At 35.8% G+C, this 14318-nt stretch overlaps 1 protein-coding gene across 1 annotated transcript in view; it reads left to right on the forward strand.

Annotated features, from left to right (window-relative positions):
• The window catches only part of dnah9l (dynein, axonemal, heavy polypeptide 9 like), a 67248-nt gene that overhangs the window by 46679 nt on the left and 6251 nt on the right, over positions 1–14318 (forward strand). The window contains exons 56-72 of the mRNA XM_059031329.1: positions 70–216; positions 714–827; positions 927–1070; positions 1670–1852; positions 2818–2919; positions 5914–6048; positions 6500–6673; positions 7082–7317; positions 8084–8206; positions 8307–8511; positions 8973–9137; positions 11136–11276; positions 11375–11545; positions 12094–12216; positions 12382–12575; positions 12723–12871; positions 13489–13616. Of these exons, the coding sequence (XP_058887312.1) occupies positions 70–216; positions 714–827; positions 927–1070; positions 1670–1852; positions 2818–2919; positions 5914–6048; positions 6500–6673; positions 7082–7317; positions 8084–8206; positions 8307–8511; positions 8973–9137; positions 11136–11276; positions 11375–11545; positions 12094–12216; positions 12382–12575; positions 12723–12871; positions 13489–13616 (2634 nt within the window). The remainder of the gene's footprint in view (positions 1–69; positions 217–713; positions 828–926; positions 1071–1669; positions 1853–2817; positions 2920–5913; positions 6049–6499; positions 6674–7081; positions 7318–8083; positions 8207–8306; positions 8512–8972; positions 9138–11135; positions 11277–11374; positions 11546–12093; positions 12217–12381; positions 12576–12722; positions 12872–13488; positions 13617–14318) is intronic.

A 14318-nucleotide genomic window follows, 5' to 3' on the forward strand; every position in this document is an offset into this window, starting at 1 on the left:
TTTCAGACACATGTTTTAAATTAAAATACCACTGAAGCTCAATTAGGGTCTGTTATTATGACTACTCAGGTGGAGGATTTGAAGGCAAAGCTTGCGATTCAGGAAGTGGAGCTTCACCAGAGAAACAAAGACATGGAGGCACTCATTGCTAAGATAGGACAGCAGACAGAGCAACTGAACCAAGACAAAGCCATTGCCGATGCAGAGGAGCAAAGGGTATATTCCACTGTGCATTTATCAACACCCATGAGTGACATCGAGGGCATGTTGACAGAGTTCAGCCCTATCATCTCATTTATTCTGAATAAATAAATATTTAACTCAAGCGTTTAGGCATTGCTATGCCCCACTCCTTCTGACTGTTTCTTTTTCAAACCTCTATGGGATTTTTAGACTCTGTCTAACCGAAATGATGCTGTTTCTTTATTATATGTATTGGGGGATGTATGGTTTGATAAAGCCTTGTACCTAACCGTGAGGTAACACTTGAACCCTACACCTGGATCTTTGATTATTTGTCAACATGTGAGTCTCCATTTTAGTTTAAGGTTGTCTTTAGTATATTGGTTGGTGAAACACTGCCTGGCCCTTTTGTATCATATTAATGTGAATGAGTATTACAGGATACCTAAGCTACTGAGTTCCCTGTGTGGGCTGCAAAGTGCCAGCAGTATATCATGACAAAGTATGTCGCTGTGACGACTGTGTTTCAGGTTGCAGCCATCCAGGCAGAGGTGACAAAGCAGCAGCAGGAATCTGAAGAGGACCTTGCGAAGGCCGAGCCAGCCCTAAATGCTGCCAACGCCGCTCTGAATACTTTGAATAGGGTATCATTGGCTAATTCTGTTCAAAGAAACACCATTTTGATCAACGTTTTAACCTTTGTGTGAAATAATGTATTTGTGTGTTTGCGTTTTTCTTTGCAGTTAAACCTTACTGAGCTTAGAACTTTCCCCAACCCCCCTGCTATTGTAACCAACGTGTCCGCTGCAGTTTTAGTGCTGCTGTCTACTTCTGGAAAGATCCCGAAAGATCGAAGCTGGAAGGCAGCCAAAATATACATGAGCAAGGTAACCGAACCAAAGGGCAAAGAACTGTGTTTATATACAATAGAAGTTAAAAATACTGGGATTCACTGAAGAGCAGTTCGGGTATCATGTTACATTGGATATCTTATCATAAAGAGAAAGGGAAAATACCTGAAATGATCAGTTGTTCAGATTCAACAGAAATGTGTATGTGAAAACAGTGTACAGATGGGGGTAGTGGAATTGCTGAGTTGTAGCTGGGAAGCCTAAGAAGACAAAGCTGTGGAGGGCTGGATGTGAAAGGTGACTGTGGACAGGCATGCTCATTTATATATAGGAACCCTAATGCAAGACTATCACCAAAGGAACAATGCAGGAGCTGGGGGAGCTTCACGGAACAGTGATACCAGTGGGCTCCCATTAGCTGCATAATCCAACAGGAGACTATTTGCTTGTTCTCACATACTATCCATGTTGAATTACGATCATAACCCTAGGAGATGTTATAGGTTTATATTTCTTACTTTTGAGTTCTACTGCCTGACTGTGGTGGTATCTAAGAACAGAGCGGTGTACACTGGAGTGGCTCACAGTGTTTAAACAGGTTTTGTGTAATTCTAATGGTTTTATTTGTTGCTCAGGTAGATGATTTTTTGCAAGCTCTTATTCATTTTGACAAGGAGCACATCCCTGAAGGTACAGTCAGAGTGGTTAAGGAGGAGTATCTCCGGGACCCTGAGTTTAACCCTGAGTTTGTGCGGACAAAGTCCTCTGCTGCTGCGGGGCTCTGTGCTTGGGTTATCAATATAATACGCTTCCACGAGGTAGGTACTAATTATAATAATCTAATCGTACTGTTATAGAGCAACAGTCATTTGTAGAACACAAAAAACACGAAACGGTCATACCGACTCATTATAACACATGAAAGAGAAATCTTCTAAATCACTATGTTTTTTAAATGCCTAAATATTGCAGTTGTAATAAAATATTATAAATTCCAGTATATTGTTTATTGAAAGATCTGCTGCCATTTGGATGTGAAGCAGGTTTTGGATACAGCAGTTCATACTTAGAAATATTGTGATTTAGTCCTGTACACAGGGTCATTTTTCATGGTGTTTTTTACAACCATTATCTCATTTATCACAGGTAGATGGAAAACTTACTCAAAAGTGCACATGCTCATTAAAAAAATAAGAGGCACAATGCATCTTCCTGGAGCGTAATTAATGTCTGTCGGGTTGCATAATTGTTCATTTTTGTCATAATGCATATTACTGTTTTTCATTTCTCCTGTTAATCTGCATGCCTGTCACACTGACACCACCAAAAGATGTATGTAAGTATTTCTCTGATTTAATGCACTGTTGCTTTGATACTTTTCAGAAAGTTTGACTTACAAGTGCAAGTAACAGCAATAAGTGAAACCTTTGCATGCTGTGGCCGTAGCCCAATGGGGTTGTTGTTTTATTTATTGCAGCATTTGCAAGGAAACATGTTGCTACTAACATGTTACTACCAAAATTGATATACATAACTCAGTGTTGGGCTATGGGTATATAAGGTTTTGTTCCACTCCCACCACAGGGCAGCAGATGTGTATAGGAGTGCTACCATCAGATATGTTAATAGTACAATTTGTCTTTTAAATATAAACTTTATTAAACATTCACTTCATAAGTTGTAGCCACAAAACTTTTTGAGTGGTTTCTTTGTAACCGCTCTGTAGTTAAAAGGGATGTAATAACTCATCTTATTAAAGTGTCATGTTATAATCCAATGCCAGGTGTATTGTGAAGTGGCTCTCAAACGGCGCGCACTATCTCAGGCCAACACAGACCTGGCGGGTGCGGCAGAGAAACTGGAGGTCATTTGGAGAAAGCTTGCAGTGAGTATGGAGTATAATTTCACTAAACAGCAGTGCACTTTAATGCCATTTGAACACAAGGTATGAAATGTGTTTTTAAAAGGTTTTATTTGAAGGTGCTACACCTGATCTTTTTAATGAAGGCAAAGAAGACCATTATTACAGAATATGTATTCTTTCACTGTTTTTCATGACAGTATTTCACTTTAATATGTGAATATGTCAGTAGGCTTTCTGCATTTGTGTGTTATTATTAAAGTGATTTATTCTTCGAGGCTGGTAATAGTTGCCGTTTTAATTAATGTCGTGTTGTTTTTCATTTATAAAAGTGCGTTTCAAATAATGTCCACCAGAAGATGGGAAGGAACAAAATGCTTTGATTTTATTTTTAAAAAATTAAAATAAATAAAGAAATCAAAGTCTTTAGTGACAGTGTTTTAATTTAAAGGAAGGGATTAGTGTAATTGTTACAGAAAATATAATTGAACAGCCTTGAAAGTTTTAGATTTCTGAAGTGAGATTCTTCCTTTTACAACACATAATAAAACCCGTTATTATGAAGTTAAGATAGTTTGTGCAGCTTTTGGAAAAATAAACTAATATGATAATACTGTATCTATTGCTAATACTTTTATATTGCTAACCTTTGAAAAGCAATATCCTTTCATAGTTAAAGCAATTAAAATATAGTGTGTTGCTGTTTTTGGTTTTTTTTTTGGGTTATTTTTTGCCCTTCAATATTAGCATATTTTGTTATTTCAATACGGTGTGACAACAGGGTTCTGAAAGTGGCAGTATGGAATTTATTATTATTATTATTATTTTTTTTTATTATTATTATTATTATTATTATTATTATTATTATTATTATTATTATTATTATTATTATTATTATTTATTTATTAGCAGATGCCCTTATCCAGGGTGACTTACAATTGTTACACGATATCACATTATTTTTACATACAATTACCCATTTATACAGTTGGGTTTTTACTGGAGCAATCTAGGTAAATGCAGATTTTATTTCTGCTTTAATTTTATTTTCGGTGCATTTAAAATTCTTCTGGTAGGGAAAGTTAGTTCCTTAAAAATAAGTTCCCTTTTCTGGTTGGCATAGAAGCATGAGGTCTCAGGGAGATATACCAATTCAACCAATACACCAACACCAGATTTCCATCTATTGATATTTAATGGTTTAGCTGTAGACATTAGGGTTGAGCTCAATAAAGGACATGAATATGCAAGACTTTCATCTTTGTGTCAAATTACAAATATTAATTTTGTATTGATGATTTAGGAAAACAAGTATTGGAGATACATTGAATAAAGAAATATTACACATTATTGTAATAAGGTAAAGCATTTTAATTGAACCCTATTTTTTAACCATCAGACTTCGCGCAGCAATATAAAAAAGGTTCTGTATTCTCACACCAAATATCATTGTTGACGTTTTATTTTTAACTTTTTTTTTCTTTCTTTCTTTTATAGTGAATATTCTCTAGTGTGTTTTATAAATAACCATTTCTAGGAATCTGTCCACTGTAGGGTCCTAAAAGGGTAGCTATTTTAATTTGTAAAATAATGTAACTTGACCATTTGAAATCTAATTTGGAGTATAATGTAAGTTTTAAAATGAACCTGGTGATTTAAGAACAAATGCACTGGGCATTTAAGAAGCAGGACTGTGAGGTAATTAACTGGAATGCATAAAGATTCATGCTTTATACTAAGATTTTAATTCTGCACATAAATGTTCTTGATGTAGGCAGCATTTAATCACCTAGCTGACAGGAGTAACTACTTTCATTTAACCTTGACTGAAGATCATGAATTCTAACAGGTTTAATTGGATACATCATTCAACAGAATGAACAGAGCAAATTTTCCTCAATTCAGAGTCTCTGATTGACATACAGCAGCAATAAGGCCTTGTACAATTAAACCTGATCTGTATTCCTGGCCCTGGCAGCAATTGCCATAGTGATGTGACACTGTTTGATCATCACAGCATAGAGACTTCATTGAACTTCACCTTGTTTTGAAAAGGCTGCTTCTTCAAATAATAAAAAAAAGAGATTCAGGGGCTAAGCATAGCCTTTTGGGATTTTTCAATAAACTGCACCTGCAAAGTTCACATCAAAACCTTGTTTTAAAATGAAAACAGCTTAAAGAGCTATAATATAACTTTAGACTTAATTAAAATGTATTTTAACTGTGCAAAAAATTATAATTATTTATCACTGGTATGATGGAAATAAATAACAATTTCATACTTATAAATACATGTTTTTCTATTTAATAATATTATATACATACAGTATACAGATTAATATACTGAAAAACTAGATTATACGGCTTTATTTATGTTTGGTGCAAAATCTTATTCTGTTTATCCATTTTATTTACTAGCGTAGCTCATTGAGAGTATCCCCTTGTTTACAAGAGAAACCCAGGGAGGGATCAGCTGGCAGTATGTTCCAACAAACAAATGTCAGTACAACACATGAGATAATAGACATACATTAACATATATTACAATGATGAAAATCAAACAGGAACGAAATTCAAATCCCAGCATGTGCTTGAATTACAGATCCAACAAACTGGATTTAATAGGTCTCAGCCTCCTGAAGTGTAATATCTTGCTTGTAACAATATCTTGTTCTTTAACTTAAGCAGTACTGTAGGTTATACAATGTATGTTGTGAAGCATATAGAAACAATGTGGGTGCTCTTGAATTATTATTAAATAGTAAAACTGACTTTTTATTTGAGCAAAAGTTTAGTAAATCTGAATACAAATTCTTCAGATCCTTTACTCCCATTGCAATCCTCGAGAGATGCTTTACAAATATCCGGACAGGATTACTCTTGCTGTGACTCTACTGCTCTGACATACAGAGGCAGTACATATGTAGATTAATACTGGTAACCTGTGATCAGCACAGCTGTCCTCTTGTTTGTATGCTGTTGATAGAAACTGATTTGCTTTCTTTTTTTTATTTAAAGGAACTAGACACAAGCCTGGCTACCTTAACAGCTGCCTTTGAGAAGGCTATAGCTGAGAAAATCCGCTGTCAAGACGAAGTGAATAGAACTAACAAGACCATTGAGCTGGCCAACAGATTAGTGAAAGGACTGGAGGTGAGACCCTTCAGGGCAGGCTAATGAAGCAGTCTGCAGTAAGCACTCCTTTGTTAGACACTGCTGATCTGACAATAACTCCAGCACTTACCAAAGAAGCTGATGAGCTGAAGAAAAATAGATTACTGTTCATTTATACCTTGATAGTGGAAATGTTTCTTGACCTTTTCCTGTTCCATTGATTTAAAAGAATATGAAAATGAATACCGCTTCATGTTAATGTACAGTACTGCCCGGTAACGACAGTAGGTACTTGAACAACAGACAGAAACTAAAATAATTCTTCTGATTTAACCCTGCAGCTATAGTTTAATAAACAGCACAGTACACATTTGCATTTGATTCCACCATTGAACATGCTGTTTTACAATATTCGTGGCTTTGGACTGAATTATTTGTTTCCGAATTGGTTTCTGTATTTATGTTGGTTTCTTTTGGTTTGTCTGTCCAGTCCGAGAATGTCCGCTGGGTGCACTCTGTTGCTCAGTATCATGAACAGGAGCAAACCCTGTGTGGGGATGTGCTGCTAACTGCAGCTTTTATATCCTACGCTGGTTCCTTCTCCAAGAGGTACCGTCATGAGCTCGTTGAAAACCTCTGGATGCCCTATTTGAGGAGCCAAAAGGTACTTTTAGGTTTTATTTCAGAAAGAAATAGAGTAGTAAAGCCAATATCTAACCATGATTTGTAAAAACGTTCTAAAAAGTAAAAAGTACTTCAATGCACTTTTTGGGCATGCTTTGCAGAAGAAAAGATAAAATAGATAATACAGACAGTAACCTCGAATTTAAATCCTAAAGAAAAATAATTGAGCATCACCACTGCAGGCTGTAGTGTCTCGGGGTGAAAGGTCTTGACTGCTCTGTGGATGGATGTGTTTAAATACTCCTCGTTAACACATAAATCACACCCACTTGCGCATACAGACTGACAGCCCACGATGCAAACTGTTTGTGAAAGATTCTGATCATTATGTAGATTTTCTGTTTGCTGTGACTCAGACCGGTTCTAATTAGCTTCTCTGTTACTCGAGGTCCCTATTCCAATGACCGAAGGTCTTGATCCAGTATGCATGCTGACTGATGACGCTACCATTGCAAAATGGAACAATGAAGGTTTGCCAAGTGACAAAATGTCCACGCAGAATGCCACTATTCTGACTAACTGTGAGCGCTGGCCTCTCCTGATTGACCCACAGCTCCAGGGGATTAAGTGGATAAAGATCAGATATGGCTGTGATCTGAAAGTCATCAATTTGGGTCAAAAAGGGTAAGAAAGTGTTGACCACTGGAGCTTGCAATGCCATCAGTATGACAACAAAGTCCAATAAAGATCTCAAAGAACCATGGGGGTGACCTGACCTTTACCTTCGATTGTGTTTGTTTGTTGACAGAGGGTAGAAACAAAAGCATATGATAATGACCATTTATTTAGCAGCTGCTAAGACACTCGTCTACTTGACCAAGACGTTTAGTTTTTCTTAGATATTATTATTATTCAATAATGAGTTAATTGTTTATTTTAACTTTGGTTTTCTCCACAAGTGCTTTGTTACTACATAGAGCATTGCATATGTTATGTAGTCTTCACAGAGAGGCATGCATGTAGCTTTTTTCAAATAGCAACCGAAGAAACTGAAACCATGTTTTTTCTCATCAAATGAAAGAAGCACCAATTACATTTTTACAAAATTCTTAAACATTTAATCCATGGTTTTTACCAATAACATTACAATTCTTTCAGTGTTATTTTGTGAGAACCATTTTAACGACTAAGTAAGCATATTTGTTGTGATGTTCAGGATGTAAGCAAAAAATATCAGAAAACATACTGAATCTATTTGAACCCAATGTGTTTGTAATTTAACACAGGCTACCAACAAATGTATTTCTGTTCAGTTTCTCATACCTGAAAAACGTATATAGCCTGCAATTGGAAATATTGCTCTAAATTTGCTTTAGTTTTGTAAAATTGCAAAGGGTCACTTAAATATAGTGACTGTTTTCTACATTGATGTTTCTTTAAATCTCTTTAGGTATGTAGATGTCATTGAGAACGCTGTTGTTTTGGGGGATCCTGTTTTACTAGAAAATTTAGAAGAAACGATTGATCCAGTAATTGACCCTCTTTTAGGCAGGCACACCATTAAGAAAGGAAGGTAATGGCTTTGTACATACATTATCATATGTTGTGTTTTTTCAAATTTATGCCTATTGCACATTAATGTTTTTAAACAAAGTACTGTTGTAATGTTTCAGATACATCAAGGTCGGAGATAAAGAATGCAGGTTTCATCCTGATTTTCGGTTGATCCTGCACACTAAGCTTGCTAACCCACACTACAAACCTGAAATTCAGGCTCAGACTACATTAATAAACTTCACTGTAACCAGGGATGGCTTGGAGGACCAGCTGCTGGCTGATGTGGTCAATTTGGAGAGGCCAGATCTGGAACATTTAAAGGTAAAATGGCTTGAGTGAGTCAAGCCCTATATCATGTATATGGCAGTCAGGACATATATTTGGAACAGTTTGTCATTGAGACTCTCTGAGATGATTTTAAGGACTGTAGTGATGAAAATCTGTATTTAATTTAAAAGTCATGGAAGGGGTGCAGTGTTTAAGATTGACAGCACTGCCGTCTCTACAATATCCAGTACATATGCCTGAGCCCTGACCTATATGTACTAGACTCCTTCAGTCTTTTTTAGTATTATATTGGCCTGATGTAGAAAAATAAAGAACAAACAAGCTTGCCATATTTTCAACTATACTTGTGCTGTCATCTGAATTCTGTGCCACAGGTAGAGGAAGGGCAAGAGATATGTCACTACTTGAAACTGTTTAAATGAACGTAAGAATTTGGAATACATGCATTATAAAGAATAACAATTTTCTCATGTGTGTGTTTCTTTTCTGTTCAGTCAGAGCTCACCAAGCAGCAGAATTATTTTAAAATTGAGCTGAAGCTTCTCGAGGATGAGTTGTTGACCCGACTTTCAGCGGCTGAGAGCAACTTCTTAGGAGACAACCTTCTGGTAGAGAAACTAGAAACAACGAAGCACACTGCTGCTGAAATCGAGATGAAGGTAAAATTGCTTTGAGATAACTAGAACAGTCATCAGCAGTTCCCACCTCAACAGGCACCCTCATTCACTTGTGATCATCGGCTGTCCTTTACATAAAACCGCTTCCATCACTACCATCCACACTTCTGTTGAACTTAACAGCATTACAGTGTCAGCCCTAATCTGCAATTTGAGACTGATTTTGCTTCATTTGTTGGTTTTAGTTCATTCCAGGGCTCTAGCTGGTGCGATCACGTTCTCATTGTTAGAATCTGGGACAAGCATGGCAGCAAACATGAAAAATAATGATATCAAGCAATTATATGGAGCATAACGTTCCTTCCTGAGGTTGTGTACAGTATCAAACTGTATCTCGGAAAATCATGCTCCAAGTATGTAATTGTCGTGCAAGGGTGATGCATTGGTTTTAGGATCAAAATCATTCTGATTTTACATGTGTTTTCACAGGCGTAGAAAAGTAAAGGAACCAGTGACGTTTAATGTAGGTAGACACCTGAGCTTCATGGTATATTTGAGTTGTTTAAGCAGTCATCCATATGCTGAATGACGGGATATGAAACACATCTGGTGTGTTATCCAGGATTACTGATGGTAACATGACGGAATGGATCCAGTGTGTAATGGACTTAACTCTTGAGCACTGCCAAATCTTTCTGTACATAGCATTAAGCTACTGCACGAAACTGTCTCAAATACTCCCCCTCTTTAATTAAAAATCATCATCAAATCCATGTTTGGAATGCTGCCGAAAAATAATATTTTCATGCATTACAAGAAATTAACTTGTCAGGGGAAAAAAAATACCATGAAATATACTTGTACTGTGCCAGACCGCATTTTATTTGTGAATTGAGCCCCCCTGCAAACAATAAAGACCAGAGTTGTTCCATTGTATCTGTTAATCATTGTAAAGTTTAGATTCTTTTTTGAAGATGAATTGTATTATTAGCATTACAGTATATGAGGATTTTTTTTTTATGATGCCTGTCTCTGTTTAGAATTAAATTTGAGACAGAACATAAACAAAATACTTATGTTTTGCAGACATGGATTTAATATAATCATAGATCAATATAATCATAGGTTAAGAAAAAAAAATGAGATTAGTGTTTAACACAGTTAACACAACTTTAATTTGTTGTACTGGCTTGTCTAACTTTTTGTGCCATTAGCTTAGCATGTGCTTGTCATCAATGAATGGAGATATCTTTTGAATGTTCTTGCTTTACATGTGAAATATTCTCACTTTCTAATATACATTTCTTAATACTCTTTGGTCATATGAGTCATGAAGTGTCCTATTTACTTAACAATTTCACTGTTTTGTTAATAATTATTATTATTGTTATTATTATTATTATTATTATTATTAATAATAATAATAATAATAATAATAATAATAATAATAATAATAATAATTTCTTAGCAGATGCCCTTATCCAGGGCGACTTACAATTGTTACAAGATATCACATTATACATTATTTCATATCATACAGATGTCACTTTTTTCCCATATAATTTCCCATTTATACAGTTGGGTTTTTACTGGAACAATCTAGGTAAAGTACCTTGCTCAAGGGTATAGCAGCAGTGTCCCCCACCTGGGATTGGACCCACAACCCTCTGGTCAAGAGTCCAGAGCCCTAACCACTACTCCACACTGCTGCCCAATGCCTAATGTGTCCTGTACTGTTTGTTATGTCATTATCAAATAAAATGTATTTTGCCTTTGTACATGCTTGAGAGAACAACAACATTTTCTTAAGAACATTGTTTTTGTTGATAGGATTTGTTCAAATTACACATGTATAGTTATTAATTTCATAATCAGAGTGCTGTGAGAGATTATTTCTAATAAACAACTGTCAACACTACTTGATGCATTATGATGAGGAAATACACTTTATTTTTTCTAACCACCTCACTAATCCGTGGCCAACAGTACTTTGACAATATTCCCTGCGTCTAACAAATTACTATGTATTATGTGTTGTAGGTTCTGGAAGCGAAGGTTAATGAAGTAAAAATTAATGAAGCACGTGAGCACTACCGTCCTGTGGCAGCAAGGGCCTCTCTGCTCTACTTCATAATGAATGATCTCAATAAAATCAATCCAATGTACCAGTTCTCACTTAAGGTAAGATTCCATTTCCAGATTACTGCCTGTGGTCTTCAAATAGGCGTTTATTTCCAGGGAATATCTATATTGCTAGTCATTTTCTTCTTCCTCTTTAGGCGTTTAATGTTGTGTTTCACAAGGCTGTGCACCAGGCAGAACCCTCTGATGATGTCCGGAGGAGGGTCAATAACCTCATCCACTGCATTACCTTCTCTTCCTTCAATTACATCAGTCGAGGCTTGTTTGAAAGAGACAAACTTACCTTCACAGCCCAGCTGGCTTTCCAGGTACAACTCCTCTTGTGTGTGAGAATTGTAGTTTTATATACCCAATACGTACACTGTACTGGTCTCTGAAGCATGATGATTTTCTAGGCAATGCACAATGTACAAAGTCTATCAGCCTAAAATTTGCAAGAAACTATTCACAATAATTGAACTAATACTACGAGAAACTACTTTTTTTTTTTTTTTTTAATTCGGTGGTTAATTTTTTGGTCCATATATAATTTCTTCAAAATCAGCTCCAGAATTTAACCATTTTTGAATATTGTGACCTTATTGTAACAGCTCATTTAAGGGCCCAATTCAATTAACTTACAACAGGCAAAAAAGCATTTGTTGAAAATATAAATTCATGCGATACATTTAAATATGAAGAATTGTTTATTTTGATACCTTTTTTGATTTTATAATTAAATAAAAATAATTGAAATACATCTCTACATTCTCCATGTTTTAATTAATCAATTTCTATTAGTAAAATGTTATTTAGTGGGCTTTAGTCATTGCTTGGTATGTTCACTTGCTTTTTTTAAATCTTCTTTTTTATGCAGCTATTACTAATGAACAAAGAAATTGATGCCAGTGAATTGGATTTCCTACTCAGATTTAATATTGACCACAGCTACAACAGTACTGTAGACTTTCTGTCAAATTCAGCATGGAGTGCCATTAAGGTATGCCTTCCATATCTTGTAATGTAGCCTGGCATTCTGTAAGCCTAAACCATTATAATAATGATGCCATCATTAAAATAAATTGTCCTGTTTTGGCACTGTAGTTGTAATAAGGTACACACTGACGGAAGTAAACCCATGTTCTGTAAACCATTCCTCCCTTAGACTATGAGTTTCCTTGATGATTTTCGTGGGCTGGACAGGGATATTGAGGGGTCTCCCAAACGATGGAAAAAAGTTGTGGAATCTGAGTGTCCAGAAAAGGAAAAGTTTCCTCAAGAGTGGAAAAGTAAAAGTTCTCTGCAGAAGTTAATTCTGATGCGTGCTTTGCGTCCTGACAGGATGACTTACGCGCTCAGGTAGAATGAACACGTGTGATCCGCACTTTAAATATTCGACATCAATAAGGAGGTTTTGGGTTGCCTTTCCTTGCAGTGGTATAATGCTAATATTTGATTTTTCTTAACATTTATTAATATGTAATATTTTTTTTATTTTTCTATCAGAAATTTTGTTGAAGAGAAGCTTGGAACAAAATACACTGAAGTGCGCAAAACAGAGTTTGCTAAATCATTCAAGGAGAGCGGCCCGGCATTCCCAGTCTTTTTTATTCTGTCTCCAGGAGTGGACCCATTGAAAGATGTTGAATCACTTGGTAAGATCCTGATAGCAAATGATATATATAAAAAAAGAAGCCATCATTCTATTAATAGCCGTTTGAAATGTCAATTATTATTCTGTATTGTTCACATCCAGAGACATCAATTGATTTAAAAGGTTTAGTGTCTAATTCAAATAGCAAAGGTTACAAAATAGACATGTGACCTGGACATGCCTGCTAAGCGGTATGTGACTTGTTAATGAGGGCAGTAATAGAATAGGGACACACCTTTTCTCATGGAATGCCTCCTTTGTGACTTGGACATACTCTGTCATTATTGAGATGGATGGTCTGTAACCCTATCAGTTATCCTTCAGGACCATTTGGAAAGCTTCTGGGGGTAATAGACAGTGTTTCTGACAAGGAGAAACTAGACAAGTCCACGTCTGCAGAACAATGCATCTTGTGTGGCTCTTATTTGCTTCTTCAAATCTGCAGTATTAAAGATCATTATATAAAATACCAGCCCATTGGTGTCCATATAACGTGAAGTTACTCTTGTCTTACATGTTTAGCAGAGCTAATACAGGGGTGAAAAAAAAAAGAATTGCATGGTTTTTAAAATGCCTGCTAAAGTCTTTCATTGTTAAACAATGTCTGTTAAAATGCAGGTAAAAAGCTTGGCTTCACCATAGACCTTGGGAAGCTGCACAATGTATCTCTGGGACAAGGTCAGGAGGCTGTGGCTGAATTAACCATGGAAAAGGCATCAAAAGAGGGCCACTGGGTTATACTTCAAGTAAGAGCATACTGCTTACCCTGGTTTACACTGAAGAATTTGCATACATTTGCATAAATCTTGAACAAAGTATTTTGTTCTGTTTTTACATTCGTGAAATGCTGTACTCACATGTCCAATACCGATAATCCTGAGGTAGATTAGAATCTGTAGAACAAAGAAATAAATGAAAAGCCACTGTTAATGTGCACACCTGGTTCAGCAAAAGCAAGTCACACTCCATTCTGTTTGAGTGGCATCTGAACTTGATTAAGTGCAATAATTGTGCTTGAAGACGCTTCTATTGATTACTCCATAATGCTTGTACTCTGAAATGTGTGTCATGTTGAAGTGTTGATGTTGCAGTTGACAAACTACATCAGCACAGCGTTTATGTTTTTGCATCTAGTTTCTATTACGCTAATTTGGCAAGTATTAACACATAATTGATTTAAATGCAATAGTGTGATCTCTGAAAAACAATGAAACTGTGATAACTAGTGCGTGTTCACAAGAGAAAGACTGTGGTAACAGTAAATATTCCAAAGATGAATTAATATTGTACCACCTTCACCTACTGTATGTGTGTGTTTTTTGTCTTTATAGAAACAAAATTATTATTAAAAAAGCAAGACAGTTGGATGTGTTTATATTTTGTACGTTGGTCACATTTGTGTATTTTTCTTAAAGTAGAAATTTATAAACAAACCACCTTTTTTTCTA

The sequence above is a fragment of the Acipenser ruthenus genome, chromosome 10 (assembly GCF_902713425.1).
Source record: "Acipenser ruthenus chromosome 10, fAciRut3.2 maternal haplotype, whole genome shotgun sequence".
In the NCBI taxonomy this organism is placed as follows: Eukaryota; Metazoa; Chordata; class Actinopteri; order Acipenseriformes; family Acipenseridae; genus Acipenser; species Acipenser ruthenus.